General features: G+C 41.0%; 1 protein-coding gene across 1 annotated transcript in view; it reads left to right on the forward strand.

The window, feature by feature from the left end:
• LOC111236462 (transmembrane protein 132C-like) overlaps positions 1-19027 on the forward strand; it is a 218434-nt gene that overhangs the window by 143384 nt on the left and 56023 nt on the right. Inside the window, exon 5 of the mRNA XM_022765196.1 lies at positions 7203-7398. Within this exon, the coding sequence (XP_022620917.1) occupies positions 7203-7398 (196 nt within the window). The remainder of the gene's footprint in view (positions 1-7202; positions 7399-19027) is intronic.

Consider the following 19027-nt stretch of genomic DNA (forward strand, 5'->3'; position numbering starts at 1 on the left):
TGTTCTCCTCCCTTTTCCATCCTTTCTTTCCTACCTTGTATTCTCCCAGGGGATGTTTCTTCTTGCCAGCGGTGCATGTTGTGTGTGTGTGTGTGTGTGTTTTTGTTCTCTATTGTCCTTTGAATTTCCCCCGAGACCACCACTTTCCTACAGTACACTTTGATAAGACAACGTGTCCTCACTGCACTTGCTACACTGTGTGTATGTGTGTGTGTGTTTGTGTATGTTTAAGGATCGTGTGCGTATGTGTATGTGTGTTTTTGAGGGTGACATAAAGAAAGATATACTTTTAACTACCGCCTGTTTCTCCTCAGGAGGACAGCGCAGTGAGAGGTCAGCTACAGGGTTTGAATTACAGAGGAGCCACGGGGAGCTGAACTCCCCTGAACACAATATAAGTTTTGGAGAAAAGTGGAATTCTTCATAACCAACCATCACACTCATCTTTATTTCAAATATAATTTATACTTACTGATGAATATTGCAACATTTAAATTCAAACTCCAAAGGGAAAACTGGAGCAAAATCTCTCTCTCCAGAAAGTCAATCTAATCAGTTTCACTTTCAAATCACATGCTCTGGTGATAATCTGGTGTGTGTATGTGTGTGTATGTGGAATACACTGGGTGCTGCAATGAAACTAGTTAACTGTGAGAGTTGACTTAATCAGTCAAGCAATGGTGTGTGTGTGTGTGTGTGTGTGTGTGTGTGTGTGTGTGAGAGAGAAACAGTTCAAACACTATGTGTGTCTGTTATTAAAGCAATGACAGAGAGATGGAGGGGTCCTTGACTGCGTGTCTGCTTCTATGACAAGGCTAGTGGTGGTGTCTCTGGGTGTGTGTGTTTGTGTGTGTGTGTGTGTCCTTGTGCTGCCCCCTGGGTCAATGCGACAACTCTCCTTTTCCTTCTGCTCATGTAACAAATGATTGATACACACACACACACACACTGACACACAAATGCACGGAGAGAGAGAGAGAATATAAGACTAAAAGCAAAGCCACTGAATTCATAAGTTTCTCTTTATATGTGCATACATTTGTATCATGATTTCTTTTACTGTTCAATGTTTCCCCATCTCTTCGTGCCTGTCTTCTTTTCTACAGCTGTGGTCATAGTTTTGTGAGGCTGTACTCGCAGCAAACAGAGGTGCTTTGAGCCAAAGGTTCGCGTCAGCATGCTAAGTCAGAAGATCATCAAAGTCAGGAAGATTCATCCTCTGGGGGCCATGAATATAGGTTAACAGACAATCAATCAAATAGTGTGTAAAATTTGTGGATGTTTCAGTCTGTATAAAGCTGGTGGACTGACGAAATCAACCATCATTGCATTCCTCAGAGTCACACCACTATCATGGCTTAAAATCCAGGCAAAGAGACAGACAGACAATAAAACAGAAAGGTGACTAAGCAAAGAAGTGAATCAGTGAAGCTGCAAACAGCATTTTATCTCAGTTGACCTGGCCTGGAAACCAAATCATTTAATTGATGGCTAAATAGATAAACAGAGAAAAAAAAAGTCAATCATCTCTGCTAATCAGCTCTGAGACTCCAGAAGGGCCAAACCAGTTACACATGAGTGTAAGAAATGAGTCCAGCCAGCATGTCTCGCAAGACACTCATTGCTGCCAGGAGTATATCTTTTTATCTTGGTTTATAGGCTAAACCAGTCCAGCCTCCCCAGGCAGCGAAACATTCACTATCAAAAAGATGTGTATCTGACTTTCTCTCCGTGTAGTAAGCTATCTATATCAATTGTCTAGCTACACAGGTGACTCGGGGAAAAAAGTCCACCTTCAGATGTTGTAGACCCTTGAAGCGTTCAAAGAGTTGTTTTGTAATGGATAGCTGTAATTTATGTTTTGTGGTGTAACCACTTTTCTTCATCCTGCCTCTTGCACTTTCGCCTCTGATCGGATTTTCTAAAGATATCCAGAATGCCTTTCTACAGCCCTCAAGCACAGGTCTAAGCCTGTTACTGTATGTTCACTCTATGTTTTAATGTGGTTGTGGCTGCACTTACATTTTAAACACTGCCTGTGTCATGGATGCGTTGCATTTATGTCTTGATTTTTGGCTATGATGAGATTTTAAAAAACATGAATTCCACCCAAATTTTGATTACAACTGCCAGATTTGAATCTGATCAAAATACATTTTTTCCTTCAAAATAATTTCTTTATTCTGTAACATTACTCTGAACATAATCCAGCCAGTGATCCATCCATTTTCTGCTGCTTATCCGGGGTCAGGTTGCGGTGGCAGCAGGCTAAGCAGGGTATTCCAGTCGTGCCTCTCTCCAGCAACATTTGCCACCTCCTCCTGGGGGATCTTGAGGAGTTCCCAGGGCAGGTGGCATATGTAATCCCTCCAGCGAGTTGTGGGTCTACTTCGGGGTCTCTTCCCAGTTGGACGTGTCCAGAGAAACTCCAAAGGACGGCGCCCAAGAGGCATCCTAATCAGATGCCCGAACCACCTCAACTGACTCCTTTTGACATGAAGGAGCAGCGACTCTGCTCTGAGCTCCCTCCGGACGAGCTCCTTACCCTATCTCTAAGGCTGAGCCCGGCCACCCTGAGGAGGAAACCCATTTCAGCCACTTGTATCAGCGATCTCATTCTTTCGGTCACTATCCAAACCTCATAACCATAGGTGAGGGTTGTAACAAAGATCAACTGGTGAATCAAGAGCTTTAACTTTGTTTCCTGCAAAATGTATTTGCTGTTGCAGTTTAGTTGTATGCAATCGTAATTTCTAGGAGACATGGTTGCATCCTCTCATGCACACTCTCTCTGTTGCTCCCTTCTTCTGTTGTTTCTTTTCTAGCATCTCTTTTCTACATCAAAACATAAAATCAAATTCCTATGCTTAGAAAATCTATGCCGTGTCCAAACTGCATATAATCCTAGTTGGGAAAAGGGTCAGAAAACCAGGACTCATGTTGACCCACTCAGACCAACACTGTAAACCTGAATCACTGTGTCAATAGCAGCCGTAACAGCTGAAGGTCAGCGTTGCCTGAAGGAAAACACAGTGAGAGATGGTGAGAAAGTGTGAACTTCTGCAGTGGTTTTGTTTGGTTGGTTTTGAGTGTTGGGGAACAATGTTCTGGTCCTTGTGTGTGTGTGTGAGAGTATGTGTGTATGTCTGAGAGTATGTGTGTATGCACTAGAGGACAGTGTAATATTGTTTTGGAGCCTTGTGGTTGGGACGGAGCTAACACCTGAGTGAACCTGTCACTGCAGACACATTGCTTTTTCAGCTCCAGCGATTACACTGCACCCAAACACACTCAACATTTTTGTGGGTGGCTCTTTGTACGTGTGTGAATGTGTGGGTATGTGTGAAACAGAAGGGAGAAGTGTGTTGCTTGTGCATTGCCTGCGCGCATGTGTCTGTGAGTGTGAGAGAGACAGGAGCAGAGTGTGAGAGTGACAGAGCATTGTGTCTCTGTGTGTAAGTGTCTACACTTTTGCTGAATTTTAAGTTTCTCCCTGGAAAATGTGAAATAGGGCTACTGATACTGTGTCCTTTCAGGTTAAACAAGTTGTACTGATGGGTGTGTGCACACATACAAATACACACACATACAACATGGTGGACCTCACCAAAAAATTAAGGAATTCTCATTAATTCAACTGGGGAAAAAAACGTGGACAGGGACTTGACTTGACTGATGAGAGGGTGGTTGGAGTGACAAAGAAACAGAGTGATACTTGTTGCAGAAACATAACTTATAACTTATCTTATAACATAACATAACTTATACTTTATGTCGCATTCATGTCATATTTGAGTTAACTTTGCCTTAAAACAAGCCGTCAGGACATGCGTAAATTTGTGATGTCACAACAAAGCAGTCATCACTCTCAGCTGTGCCCCAAGCCCAGCTCACCTGGACCCACCATCCAGACTTGCAGGATTTGGTTTCTCTGAGTGTTTACCTGTAATCTACTATATTTTTGTTTGATCACTCAGAATACAGTCAGCCAATCAGAAGAGAGGCTCAGAACCTCTCCTCTGATTGGCTCACAAAACTGTTTTTACTAGAGCTCCAGAGAGAAACCTGAGCGAGGAGATGTAAAACCACATTGAGATTGTTTTTGGTGCTTAAAACCACAAATATACCTTCTTATGGATCAACACTTTAAATAAAACACAGAGAAAGTGTGAAATATAGGACCTTTAATCAAAGTGTTTTTGTTGCCTAAACCTCTGTTGCTCTGATGTGAACCCTAGTCTTTGGTGTGTCTGTGACAGTCGAGCGCTTGTACGCCCACCATCCACCACAACCTCCTCTGAGCAACTCCACTGCTGTTAATAAATGTAGCACTTGAGGCATTGAAAAAATATGTTGCTTCTGAACATAATACAGCCAGTGATTTTGTTTCCTACAAAACATATTTGCTTTTGCATTTCACTGTCTCTGAAACATAATATTTCTAGCAGACAGGGTTGAATATAGAGTTGGTTATACAAGTGCCTGAAAGTCAAACATTAATGCCTCATGTTTGCCAAAGTCCATCATTCAAGAGTAATTAAACTTTTGGATATGGATTATTGGATATGCTGCTATATTGTCAATGTGCAGTGCAGTCATAAAGGCTCCTGAGCTGTTGCCTGAACGTGAGAATCTTTACCATCTCTACCTTCCATCCCTTGTGACGTAAACGTGGCATTAATAATGGGTTCTATAACATGAAGACATGTCATGAGACATGAACACCTACAGTACGATGAAGTCCTGCGACCTACAACCCAAAACGTAGCTCAACTCATTGACTTGGGGTCCAGGTGGAGCCATTTTGTTGTGTGTATTTTCAGGCTCTGGTTGAGTTCACTGGGTCATTTTCAAATGTAATGAATTTAATGAAGTGGACTCTCTGTGGATCTCCCTCTCTGTTACTCTGTGCCATGAGAAAAGAGCAGCTTGCCACTGCTCACTAACAGCCAGTAATGGATGAAATAAAGCAAAGACATTAAAACGGAGCCACAGGTAGGCCTGTGCATTTTAGGAACATAATGACTAGCTTGTACGATTGCGTCTGCTCACAGATCTGTTCTGAATTATGACTGTTTGAACCATCAAGTGCAGATGGATAAAAAATAAAGAAAGTTGTGGATTTTCACATTCATCAAAGCTACCAGCTTACCACTGGTTTACTAAGCTAATGACGGGCTGGGGGCTACATAGAATTGAGATTATTCACTATAATTTTGTATTTGTAAGAAAGTCTTCCATGTGACAAAAGCAGGAAAATAAGAGCACACCTTTTAAAAGTTGAAAGTAGGGACGACTATAATTTGATGTCAGGTTGGGTTTGGTAAAAAACGGAGGGGCAGACAGACAAATCGAGACAGACCAAAGAAAAGCAAGTATGATGGAGGGATGTGGAAGAGGTCAAGGAGAGCTGACACCCATCAGTTCGCTCTCTTTAATCTATCTGTGTAAGACATCGCTCAGTCCCTTCTCCCTCGATACACACACACACACACACACACACACACACACACAAAGACACAAAGAGACACGCCAGATATCACAGACCCTCAGCAATTGGCTTTGTCATGACCTTTAACCCCTATAAATCTGTGCGTGTGTGTACGTGTGTGTGTGTGTGTCTGTAAGACCAGGCTGTAAAATGTCGACTCAAAAATCAATTTACAGCTGCTTACCTACTCTCTTTCTAATTCATGTCCACTAGCTGCTGCTGTGCGTGTGTGTGTGTGTTTGTGTGTGTGTGTGTGTGTGTGTGTGTGTGTGTGTCTGCGGAGGCTGTTACAGGGATTTTTTTAAAAAATAGAGAGATTTTTCAGTCCCTAAACTGTATCTTAATTATGTTCAGAGCACCTTTATTGATGCTGTGAAACCGTGTCGACTGTGTGTTGAATGTTTATCTCCAAAATCCCACCCAGGAGACCTTTTGTGTTCCACTCACTGTGAATTGTAAGTGGGTATATTTCACTGCTATCTTGACCGGGGAAAATGTACTGTCACATTTCAGATAGTGTTTTTCTTTTTTTTTTTCTTTTTTCTTTATTTAAGACCCGCTGTTTTTCTTTTGCTCTGTGTGCAACAGCTTGAAGTGGCAGAAACACAACATTGTATTGCTTTGTGTGGACATTTTAATTTGTCATAGACTTTTTTTAGTCATTTATTCGGTAACTCATTCTGAAGCTGACCACAGTCCTTCGCTACCGAGGGCTTGACTTCCACATACAGCGCCAACTCTAACTATGACATAGCTGTCTCAATTTGTGTGGTGATAAATAATAGAGTGGGAGGTGGCTCACACTAGCAGCAGATAGAATCAGGATGTCTGACAGGCAGGGAGGCAAAGCAGGTAATGGCAGTCTACACAGTTATGAGGTCATGATGTGCAGAAGGAATCCAAGTTGTCAAAATGACATGCAGACAAATTTCTGCATGCAGGAAATCAGAACATGGATACAGAAGTGGAAGTGAGGGAAAGGAGATTTAGTAGATGGAAGATGTATATTTTGCATTAGTTGCATTAGTTTTCAAGGTAGAGAGTGAGAATCTAAAAGTGGTTAGATTATGGAGATTTTAATTACATATTATTATTTTTATGGTTTTGTGATATTACATTTACAACACACTACACAGATGGTAGAGGCCACACAGGCTGATCTTTCAACTCACTGATTGCTCAACTCACACATCATTGGCACATTTTGATGATGACGACACATCATGTGGGTTTCTTTCCCCTGAATTTAAGGCCATTTACCGTTATCTGTGACTGAGAATTGTTCTATCAAGAATAAGTGGACATGAAAGTTGTGTTGACCCAGATTGCCGTTGCTATCGTACACTGCACTTTACTTCCAAGGGGTTATCTGCCAATCTTAAGATGTGGCCAGTTACTGTGCTATTGTCTTCCTCAGATGGAAGATTTCTGTACATTTTACTTTTCATTTTGTGGCACAGTAGGTGTCAGCAATTTAGCAATCATTGCTGAATGCATCTACAATGTATTTCAAAATAACAAATGTCTGTTGGTCCTGCAAATGAGAGAGGAGGGAGGATGTTTTTGCAGAAAAGACCAATTATAATTTGGGTGTTCACAGGAAATGTGTGTAACATCCGTATTGTGTTTGTGTATCAGTTGCCTACAAATCATCCTATAAAGACAATTACCATATCAGAATCTTACTATCAACCTCTCCCTGTTTTTGTAGATTGGAAAACCCGTCATATGAGGTGATGCAGCTGGACTTTGAGGTGGATAACGTGATCAACCTGGTGCCAACCCAGACTCTACACTGGAACGTGGAGTACCCGGCCGGCACACAGACAATTTCCAGGCAAACAGAGAAAGTCTCACACCTCTACATCAGCAACGCTGACATACAGGGCATCGTACCGCTGGCTGAGGTAAGGGATGTCTTGACAGAGACAGATATCTGTCAGCATACACACTGACATGCCCAGCAGTGCACATTTCTTATCCTGGAGCAGACTCCATTTCTCCCCGTTTCGTTTCCTCCTCCTTCTCCTCCTCCTCCTCCTCCTCCTCCTCCTCCTCCTAACCTTCCTGCTGACACCCCCAGCCCATCCCCTTCCTCCAGGGTGATCAAAGCTGTAAAGGTCAGCTTGTTTACCCCCTCCCGTTGCTACAAGCCTCCTGGTCACACAGACACAGCAGGTTTCGCCCTCACAGGGTTTCAACATGACAAGCGGCCTCACAAATATAGACACACAACCACGCAGGTACAGCACATATGAACATGCACGCAGACCCACACACTGAGAACCCCAAAGTGCAATGCAAATTCATACACACAGACTCACATTTGCAATTGCAATCATGCACAAAAATTCCCAGACACACCTACCTTCATGCACAAATGCGTCCCCTGTGCATGTGTCATGCTGGCAGGTGTCATTCCTGGTGAGACTCAAAAACATAAATGCCTCTTTAGATCTTAAAAAGCTGCTTTCCATAACCGAACCGCAACCTTCATTTTTGACACTTTGAGAATCACTTACCAAGAATTTTTTTAGTGCACAACAAAATGAATAAAACCTGAAATATAGTTATTATTTCCTTACTACTGAATCATGAGATGTAATCAAATTACCAATAACAACACTTAAATGCAACTTATCTAAGAAAGGTATGGCTAGCATGTGCTTTAAGGCAGGGGTTCTCAAACTCTTTCACATCAAGGACCCCTAAACTGACACAAATTAGACCAAAAACTCCAATCTGATAAGATTTATGCTTTTAGATGTTTTATGATCGAATGTGTTTGAAGCCCATGACCAAAATAGTCACACATTCTGTCATTGTGTGACTTATGGATGGAATTATAGTGAAAATAAATGATTCCCCTTATTGCTGGGGACCACCAGGAACCCCCTGAAGGACCTCTGGGGGTCATGGGAACCCAACTTTGAGAACCACTGTTGCAAGGCACATTCTGCTAATATTCTACCCATAACATTAAGCCCCTGTGATGAAAAAAAAACAAACAATGGACCAACCCATTAAAAAAAGCAATGTATACACTTAATGCATAAAAAATCTTGAAATGTTTAATTCTAGGCTGCAGCATATGAAAATAAAACAGCTTCTAACTAAAATAAGATAAAAATTGAACTTTTATGACATGCAAATGTCATAAAAGTTCATGTCCAGATTTCCCTCAAGGGAGAAAAACCCATGAGGTTAAATTTAAAGCTTTCTGACTGTAAACCAGAACAACCCTTTACAAAAGAATAAAGTGAAGGAAAAGATTACTTTAAAACTCTTCATGAATCAGTAGCATTTCTAATCAGATAAAACCCCACCATTACTTCATAACATTCCCAGATCAAAACTGACACATCCCTAAACAGACACCGCTGCAACGAAGAACCTCGGGCTAAAAAGTGAGGAGGATGCTGCTTTTCAAAATGCTCCCTGTTCCATTACCACTGAGGTAGAGCTAATCTGGCCTGATAGCCCTCCTTCAAACAGCAAAGCCCTGGTGAGAAAACCCAATTTTGTTCAGGGCTTCTGCAACCCCCTGTCTTTTGCACACAGTGGAAAAAGCGAGCTTGAAACCATCATTTCAAATAGCAGTGCTGTTTGGATTTTTGCTACCTTTTTTTCTTTTTAAATGGGGGCGGTGTGAATGGAGCTCTGGGATGAGTAATGCTATATCTAATTCTCCTGTATTCATGACAACAAAAGGGTTTGAATGTATCTTTTCAGTTAAGATATACAGAATGTACTATATATAGAGTACAATGAGATCAATAGTTCCTGTGTGACCCTTGAGCTTTAGGTGTATTAATTTGTAAATTCACAAACCTGGAAACTCATGGTTCCTGCATAGATCTTACCGGTAAAACAGAAGGGAGGTATAAAGGGAAGATCATTTGAGATGGGTGAAAATGTCTTGGTAGGGACAGTTCAGCAACACATTGACATTGTGGAGACATGTCCCTGCTGCTCACACCCAAATCTCCACCCATAGTAATTTCCATTGTGCAAAACTTGTTTTTGTTCCATCTCAGAAAAGAATTGATTTCATCCTCTTCTTCAGATTTGTTATACAGATGAATAAAAAGTGGTTTATTCAGTGATTTATTTCGGTGGAAATTATGTTTACCACCAACATCTTCTTCACTCCAGATATTCAGCTTTCCAATACCGCACAGACGTCTCAGGGAGGCGGTTAGGCTGGATGATGGACATACAAACATAGGGCTTTTGTTCCATATGGTTAGGTGTAGGCCACGAGAAGTTAACACAGGTCAAGGGTAGGTGAAGGTCGTAGTTTTGCTCAAACACTGAGAAAGTAAAAATGTCTTATCTGATGTTATCATTGATTTTATCAGTGTTTAAGCAAGTTAACAGTGTTTCCCCTTAGTTTAACCAAGTGCTTTGAGTTGCCAAGACATAGTAATAGTCCAGTGTTAAACATGGTTTAATGCAACAAGTGAATATTGTAGGGAACATGTTACAGATATGTTTGTTAAAAGCCTTTTGGTACAAGGTGGTACAAAACATAATTGTTTCTTTCAAGATGTATTTGCTGTTGTAGCGTATAAACATGTATTCTGCTACTCCTGAAGCCACACACACACACACACACACACACACACACAAATACACACAAAAATACATATATTGTTAAATACACACCCAGTTTCACTTTGTCTCCTATGATATCTTTTTTTTTTGCCTCTCTCCTTTGGGTAAAAGCATCAAAATAGCTGTTATTACAAATTATTAGGGCCTCCTGATTTGTTTACCAGAACCACTGACCAGGTGTTGGTTGGTTGTTTAAGGTGCCTGCTATTGAGAGGGGGTCTCTGTGAAAAGTCACTGAGATGAAAGCTCCAACTCTTCTGGGTCTTTGGGAGAACGAAGGAGAAGGAATGAAATTATGAGCTGGTATCTTCAAAGAGACCTGGATGTAAAAGCCTTTCACAAAGTCTTGCCTCCTCCTTCTCAAACAATTCCACAATGGAGGATTGGAACGAAACTTCAACATCACACGTGCAAAGCATGTAACAAAATGTGGGATCTTTACAGCTGTCACATATTTAAATAGCCAAAAAAAACTCACATAATGCCATCAGGAGTACTCAGCGTTGGCTTTGAAACATCCTCTCACCGTCTGATCTGTTTGAGTGATTCTACTCCGTCTCAGCCCATCATCCACCATCTCCCAAATCAAAAGTCAGCTTATCAACAGTGCCATTGTGGTAGTGCAGTAGGTTCTCTCTTTACAAGGCAAAAAATGAAAACCAGAACACTGCCTGTCATTACCGAGCACCTCTCCGACATTTTCCTCCTAATTCTGCATATCCATTAAGGTTCTGGTCTCTTGGCTGAGCGGGAAAAGAAAGAGGCCCTCTTCAGGAAGCGAGGAATTATTAGGAGTAATTTGTCTCCTGCGGGGGCTGAAAAATTGGTTTCATCTTTTAGAGAGGAGAGGAGAGGTGAGGAGAAGAGAGAGGGTAAAGAGTTAGGGAGAGAGGGAGGGGGGTGAGACAAAAAGATAGACTGACAGAAAGAGATGGACAGAAGTGAGATTTGATCATGGGAGAATTAGATTAGACTATTCATTTATTGTCAGCTGCATGGTTTCATGTGCGTTGTCTTTGCTAATAAAGACAATAACATGACTACGTTGTTAACATTACTCCATTTAGTGACAGATTTTCTCATAACGCTCTAATCTGGCACACCGTTTTTGCAAATAGTCAAACAAAAATGACAAGAAAGAAACACAGCGATATTAACAAAATAATCAGCTACAGTTTCTAGCCCTAAACTGGCAAAATACATAGAAAGGTAATTGCATTGTACCACACCACACTGTGCTGTGTCATTTCCTCCTATCAGGTAATTCATGGAGCCTTTGCTGAGTAGCAGCAAAGTGGGGAGTTTGAGTTCTTTTGCCTAAGAACAGTGGGGTGGAGCAGGAGAAATGCAAACTTGTCAGAGAAGTGAAAATGTGGATTTCCTGCTCTGAAAAGTGGAGTCGCCGTCACCTTTTGAATCGCAGTGCCACAGCAGCAGCTCGTCATTGAGCAGAATTGATTCTGTGCCTGCTTTTCAATCATGGCAGTTTCCTTTTATTTAACCCAGACACCCCTCTCAAATTTGACTCTGAACATTTTTTAAACATGATGAAGCTCGATTCATTTTGCGCTGCAGCTAAAAAAGGAAGCTCAAATACACCCCATTCATAGTTTCATGGAGGTAGTTAATCCACCACCATTTGCCACACACAATAAACAGCTCCGGCAATTCCACTGTTGTTTTTAAATGCAATTGTTTTGTCCTGCTCTGACTATATTCCTATTGGAGTCTGTGAATTTTTTATTACAGATTGCATTCTCAGTGGCTGCGGATATCACACAGTCTGTCTGAAAGAGCCACAGATTATGTCAGCATGTCCCTAGATGGGATATAACCAAAACTAATTGTCAATGGCCCAGTCGCATGAGTTGAAAAGTTACAGTATTAGTTGCATAGTTTAATAGCGTACTGCAGGGATGATGTTTTTTTTTTTTGGCCAACCCAGACGTTAGCATTACAGTGATAAAGAGAATCGAGTTTTTCCATAAGATTTTGGATTATTGCAGAAAATAAGCTCATGACAAACAAATGTTTATACAGGTTTTTGTTCAGCAAGACAGTCCTAGCCTAAATACAAAGGAGTAAAAAGCTAATGTAAGGTTATAAACGAACTACACCACGGTCACATGACTTCAGCGTCACCACTGCTAAGCTTCCAACTCATAGTTTGGTTTACCTCCTCTACTAAAGCCTTTCCTCTTACAAAGTTAGTAATAGTTTGTAGCAGTGTGAGTCTAAATACAATGAGGCTGTTAAGGTGGACTGTTGGGTAGATTGGATTCTGTGTTCAGCATGATGACATCTAGCATTCCTGACAACCTCTGTAGGATCAATTAGCCACTTTGTATCAAGCCACCTTATTTAAGACACGTAAATGCTATCAGGAAGAGAAGAAATCAGGACTGTGGCATTTACTGATGTATTTGAAGTTGTAGAATGAAACATGAAATTGTCTTGACCTTGGGTTAACCACAAACCGTATTTCAGGCATTTGACCAAAAACCCATTCAAAAAACCCTATAGACTTCAGGACAAGGGAACCGGAGGTACTAAAATGCTTACTTATTTCGCGGTATTAGGACTCATTCCTGTAGCACTCTATATAAAATGTTGACACATATGTAGAGTTGGACATTTCAAAAACAAATAGCACACACATAGTTCTAACACTGCACCACCACCTCCAGCAACATTTAGCCAGTAATCTTTATTTTACATTAAGTCCTCAAACCTAAACTATCATATAGGTCTTTTGTCCCTATCCACAGATACAACCCAAACAAGCATAGATACTGGATCTTCATTGTCATGGAAATAATATAAAACATACGGTCAAAGTTGAGGAAAGGTCACAGTTTGGTTAGGTTTAGGGAGAAAAAAATTACTTGGTTGGGTTTAGAAAATTAGCGTGGTTTGGCTTCAAATAAGTACATATTTAATGTTAGAGCAATGCACCTTCATCATCATGGTTACAATGATAAACACTGATCTCATGATCTCATCATAATGTCAGCTTATTTCATTTCAGTGTCAAGCAAAAAAACACTTCTACTTCATGCAGCATGGAGAAACAGACACATTTCATTGTCAGTGGTTGTCTGGGGTGGACATTTCCCTTATATATTCACTCATGTGGAAAAGATGGAGGGGGATATCTGCTGTTAACCTTGTTACGCTTGAAAATGAATGACACCTGGAGCAAAATGACTACTTCATACACACACGTATATGCTAGAGGATAACCATGTATCTCTTGTCTACAGTGTTAGAGCGCCTCAGGCCTTCCTCTTGCAGATAATGAAAATGCTAAAGTTCATTTCCCACATTTTGGTCCACCAATTTTAAAATCCTTTGTTATTAATTTCATTTAGGTGGTGCAAATTACTGGAAGACAGATCTTCCCAAATTCATTGTTTCCCCCATGGGGTGTATAGATTTGGCCAATGTTGAGCTCAGTGTTGCTATCAATAATCAGTGATCACAGTCAGGAGAAAAAGAGTATACAGTGATAGTGGTGAGACTGTCTGAGCTGTCTGAGCTTCAGCACCACGGACAGCATCACAGTCTGTGCTAAGCTGTAGCATCAGAATCCTAACGGGACATAGTTTTGTGTTTGTGTTAATGCGGTAAATATTTGCTAAAAATGAAAACTCCTGCCCCTGGATAGTTCTGTGCATCAATCTTTCGACTTTACCTAGTTTACAGGGACCCCATCTCTGTGATATAACTTCTGAGACAACATGAGAGAAAATAATGGAGACAAATGGAAAGAGAAAGACAAGCTGTTTTATTGGCCAGGGGAAAAAACAGAACGAACAGGGAGGTCAGAAATGGGCCTGCTATACTTCCCTTGCTCTTAGAGAGATATTTTAGTGGCTGATAAATTGGATCAGTAATAATGTTGTTTTATATTTCCTACAAGCGCCATTACACACCTCTGGAATGAGGCTGGCACTCCCTATTAGAGAGAGAGAGAGAGAAATGTTTCCTGCTTTCTAGTAAATCAGTGTCATTTGAATACATTAAATTATAATGTGTGTTTCACACATTAGTAGCAATGTTTCTGCTAAACCACTGTGTCAAAGAAATATCTAGAGTAAATATCAAGTTTCAACTGGCAGAGGAAGTCAGACAAAGACAGTTATTGTCCAACTGCATGTGTTATTTGATCTGTGTTATTTAATTGTAATTTTGACTGTGCTCTTTTTTGTGTATATGTTCATCTTGTGTTGTGGAAAAGGGGAGATGAGGAAGACAAAAGAAAATCCTCATCCTCATCTTATTCTCCTCTTCTTTCTCGTCATCTCCTCAACACTTTCACCCAACTCTTTGCCCTCTGTCTCTTTCCCCCTCCCTTCTCAATTCTCTTTTTTTTGTTTTTCTCCCCATCTCCTTCTCTCTCTGTCTCCCCTTGTCTCTTCTTCATCCCTACCCCCTCTCCACAGAGTTTCACCTCTCTCTGAGGCTTTGCTATGTGATTAATTCTTAATTGGAACACTTGTTTATCTTTGTTGCTCGAAGATGCCTGAGAGTTTTACTTCTCAATGGGCTGTGTATCTGTGTGTGTGTGGTGTGTGTGTGTGTGTGTGTGTATGTATGCGCTTGTATGTGTGTGTGTATGCGTGTGTGTGTGCATGTGCATGTGTGTGCGCGTGCACCTCTTTAGCAGAACAGTTATGCTAAGTGGCTCCTCAATTTGCCTCTTCTGATTGGTTCTCTGTATAAGGAAGTCATTTTGTAGGAACAGGAATGTGTTGATGAAAGGAGACACACACACGCACACACAAACACAGAGTTTTCAAACTCTGTTATAGATTTACCATTTTCACGGTCTGGATGTTTATTAAAAACAACCTTTTTCTCTCCCTATCACTTTACCACTTTACCACTTTTTTTCTACTGGGTCTCAATCTATTGTTTTCTCAATTTCCCTGTTTTCTCTGTGCGTGCGCACGCGCGTGTGTGTCAGCAATGGTGTAAATACCTTAGCTTGCTAATTTATACTGACATTAAGCAAGACACTGTGGAATCAATCTCACAAGCACACTCCCCAGGTTCTCTCTTTTTGTTCTGAGACACACACACTGTTGCCAGCATCTTTTTTTAGAAGGAAAATGACTTGCATAATTCCTTTTATGACACATAAAATCAACAAATCACAAACCAGAAGATGAGAGAAAGGAAGAAGAATGGCCCTGCCACTTCAATTTGTTAGTTTGAGACAAAGAATATTTTGCAAGGCAATTATCAAATCTGCTTCATGATATTCATTCACACTGAGGAGATTTTCACTGTAAACCCTTTTCTGTTGAGGGTTTATAATGATTGTTTGACATTTCTGGCTATTAACCTCCAAGTCTACTATTTTACTCACTGCTGTATGTCCTTCTAGTTTGCAGAAAAGCTAGCAAGTTTTCGTCCTTGTTTTTTTCACCCATGACCCCGCACTTCTCTTCAGTTACAGCATTTGGTTGTTACGAGCCTTCGAACACCCAATTAATCAACACACATGACACGTTCTGTGTGTGTGTGTGTGTGTGTGTGTGTGTGTGTGTGTGTGTGTGTGTGTGTGTGTGTGTGTGTGTGTGTGTGTGTGTGTATGAGTGTATGAGTGTGTATGTATTTGGGTCACTGAGATCTTGCATGTCCTAGGTTCCAGGTTCATTTCCATACCAAGCGGCTCTGGCTCGCTCCAATCAGTCAACAGGAAGAGGAGTAAAAAGAGGGGGGGGGGTATAAAGTGAGAAAAATACATTTAGAAGTCAGAAAATTACAAAAGCAATAAAGTTAGACTTTTAGATGTTTACAAAGTGAATGAGACAAGCAAGATAAAGCGACATCTGCTCTAGACGGTTTGTATTGAGAGGAATAAGCTTTGGCTCCTCTATAAACTTTTAAGTTGCACAAGACATTTGCTTGATATTAAGCAAATTCAAGCAGCTTCAAGCAAACCTCATGTCTTTCATTGTATATTTTGCATTGTGAAAAAAATATCTCCATTGCTTTATAGCCATAACAACAATGTTTGAACCAAATGTTTGTGAAAACTACATTTCCAAACTTCTCAAACAACTTTGCAAAGAAGACAGTGGTGATGGCAAAAACACAATTTCTACATCCTTTGTTGCGATAAGTGACTGTATCAAAACAGGCTTTAATTTAGTCAGTGCACTACTACTGTTTATTTTTTACACGAGGGAGGAATGGAAGAAAAATAGATGCATGCTACTTCTTACTTATACATAATGAACACTTAATCTCCTCTGCTCTCTCTATGTTGTATTGTTAAAAACAGCAAAGATCAAAATTAATTACTGGGCCAAACAGGGGTGCTTCAGGTTCCAAAGGCTCACCCAGCAAAACAAAGACTTTTAATTTCACTCTGATTTCATCCATTATAAGTACTCCCTTGTGGAGGTTGTAATATTTATTTATTTTTTATTTTTTTAAACATTATCTCTCCAGGTGAGGGATAACTAATCATGCGCCAACAAGCACTGAATATGTGCAGGTTTTGAATCCAACCAAACATTACTGTCGAGCTCATTTTTAGGGAAGTGGAATCACCCACTGTAGTTTGTGGTTTGAATTTTTAAAAAGACCCACATGGAACCCGCTGATATTTAGGAGGTCTGCCACATGAAAATGAAGGAACCACCCGAGAGCAAGGAGAGATAAAGTGAGACAAAATGAGAAGTGGAGGGAGACAAAAAGCTCTCATTTTCTGACAAGATCCGCTGATTTGACTTTTGCTTCTTTCTTTTTTTTTCTTTTTTTCATGAACCAAATCAGAAACGGAGAACAGCCTCCTTCATGCTCAGTTACATTTAATCCCACCCGGGAGCTGCTAAGTCCAACCACGACATCCTCATGGGCCGCTAAAGCAGCTGCACTGAAGCAGCTGGAGACTGAGTGCTGTGCTCAAGTGTTCACGAGCAGCAATCTAAAGGGCAGAGGAGAGTCTTGCCACCAGGGTGAGAGCTTGGGGTTAAAACTAGCGACTGTACAAACCCACCATTTTACAACATTTGGGTCAATAGTCATCCCACACATCGATGAAAAGATAGGAAAGGGAATAAAAAGGAAGAGAAACAACAAACAGGTAAACTCAGAAGACAGAGAGAGATGGAAACTGATAGTAAGGTAAGGAAGTATCCTTCCTGCCCAATTAGCTGAAAGTCTCCTTCATGTGAAAATAGCCCAGTGAAAGAAGTGGGCGAGAAACAGACAGACTGGTGACAAGAGAATTGGGGGGGGGAGAAAAAATTGACTAGTTTAAAATAGGCAGGATGAGGGGGTGGCAAAAGAGGGTAAGAAGAGAGGGAAAGGGAGAGAGGTTAAATTGATAGACATAGGCAGGAAAGAGAATAGACAGAAAGAGGGAGGGGTTTGACTAATTGATAGAAGCGAAAAAAAGGGTGAGTCAAAGGGAAAGAAGGATTGAGAAATAAAGAGAGGGCAAAGAAAGGGGGAGCACGAGGAGGAGGAAATTAGACAAGCTAAAATGGTAGAAGTGGGTGTAGAAGAGAGAGAGAGAGAGAGTGAGTGCCACAGAGAGAGAAAAATGGAGAGAAAGAGAAGGGCCTGGCGGAGGTGCAGAGCACCATGTAATAGTCCCTTGGAAGTCCTGGGCAGCACAGAGGAAGAGAGAAAAGAGCGAGAGACACAGGGAAGGATAAACAGAGAGAGAGGAGACGAGAGCAGGGCAGTTCTAATGCAATTAGGGGTCTGGAAATTGAAAGTACAATTCTCCCTGGGATCTTTGCAAGAGTGGTGTGTGTGTGTTTCTCTCCACGTGTGTGTGTGTGTGTGTGTGTGTGGTTGGATGGGCTGTTAGCTTTCATATCTACCAAATGTCTTCATCCCCTCTCCCTCCTGTTCTATCTCTTCGTCTCTCCCCCCTCTCTCAATTTCACTACCCAAAATTACTCTCTCCTCTTACAGTCCTCCATTTAATTTCATGTGACAGCCCCCCCCCCTCGCTATCTCTTCCTTCCCTCTCTCTGGCTCCATCCATCCATGTATGTCCCACTCTTCATTCCCCTCCATTTCTCTCTGCATTTCTGCTTTTCATTAATTTGTGAAGAGGAAAGCAAACTGTCAGCTGCTTTTTACATTTACATTTTGTATTTCAGACATTTAGCTGATGCTTTTATCCATTTTGACTTGGCCCTAAGTGCCACAGAAGTACAAATTTCATTTTTTTTGGATCACTACAAACTGAAGAAGACAAGAAATAAATGTGTTAATTTTGAGGTCTTTGTGCAACCACACACACTGTTTAGCAGCAGTGCTTTTAGGAATACGGATCCAATTCTAACTAGTGTGATGTGATCTGTTTATCACAATATGTTCACTATAATTCCCTGGCCTTTCTGTTTATTTTATATAGTTACATTTTGATATAGTGTTATTAGTTGATACTTAAAGACGCTTACATATAGACAAAAACATTCAGTGAGCAACAGTGCTGTGGACGGAAACGTCTTGTTGATGAGAGAGGTCAGGGGAGAATGGCCAGGCTCATTGGAGCTGACAGAAAGGCTACAGTGACTCAGATCACCACACTTTACAAGTATGGTGATCAGAAAAGCATCTCAGAAAGCACAACATGTTGAACCTTGAGGCGGAAGAGCTACATCGACTACTCTCTTTGGTGAGGCTGCAGTGGACACAGACTCACCAAAAAGGCTAGGAAAAAACTAGCCTTGTCTAATGAATCCTGATTTCTACTGAGGCATGCAAATAATAGGGTCAGAATTTGGCATCAAGGGTCAACGTGTAATGGTGTGGTGAGTGTTGTTCAAGTCCTGAATACCGATCAATCATGGTTTTAATGTCACAGCCTATTGTTGCTGACCGTGTGCATCCATTCATGGCCGGTTTACCATCTTCTAATAGATATTTTTCCAGGATGAT

This window comes from Seriola dumerili, unplaced genomic scaffold, assembly GCF_002260705.1.
Source record: "Seriola dumerili isolate Sdu_G_001 unplaced genomic scaffold, Sdu_1.0 BDQW01000668.1, whole genome shotgun sequence".
NCBI lineage: Eukaryota > Metazoa > Chordata > Actinopteri > Carangiformes > Carangidae > Seriola > Seriola dumerili.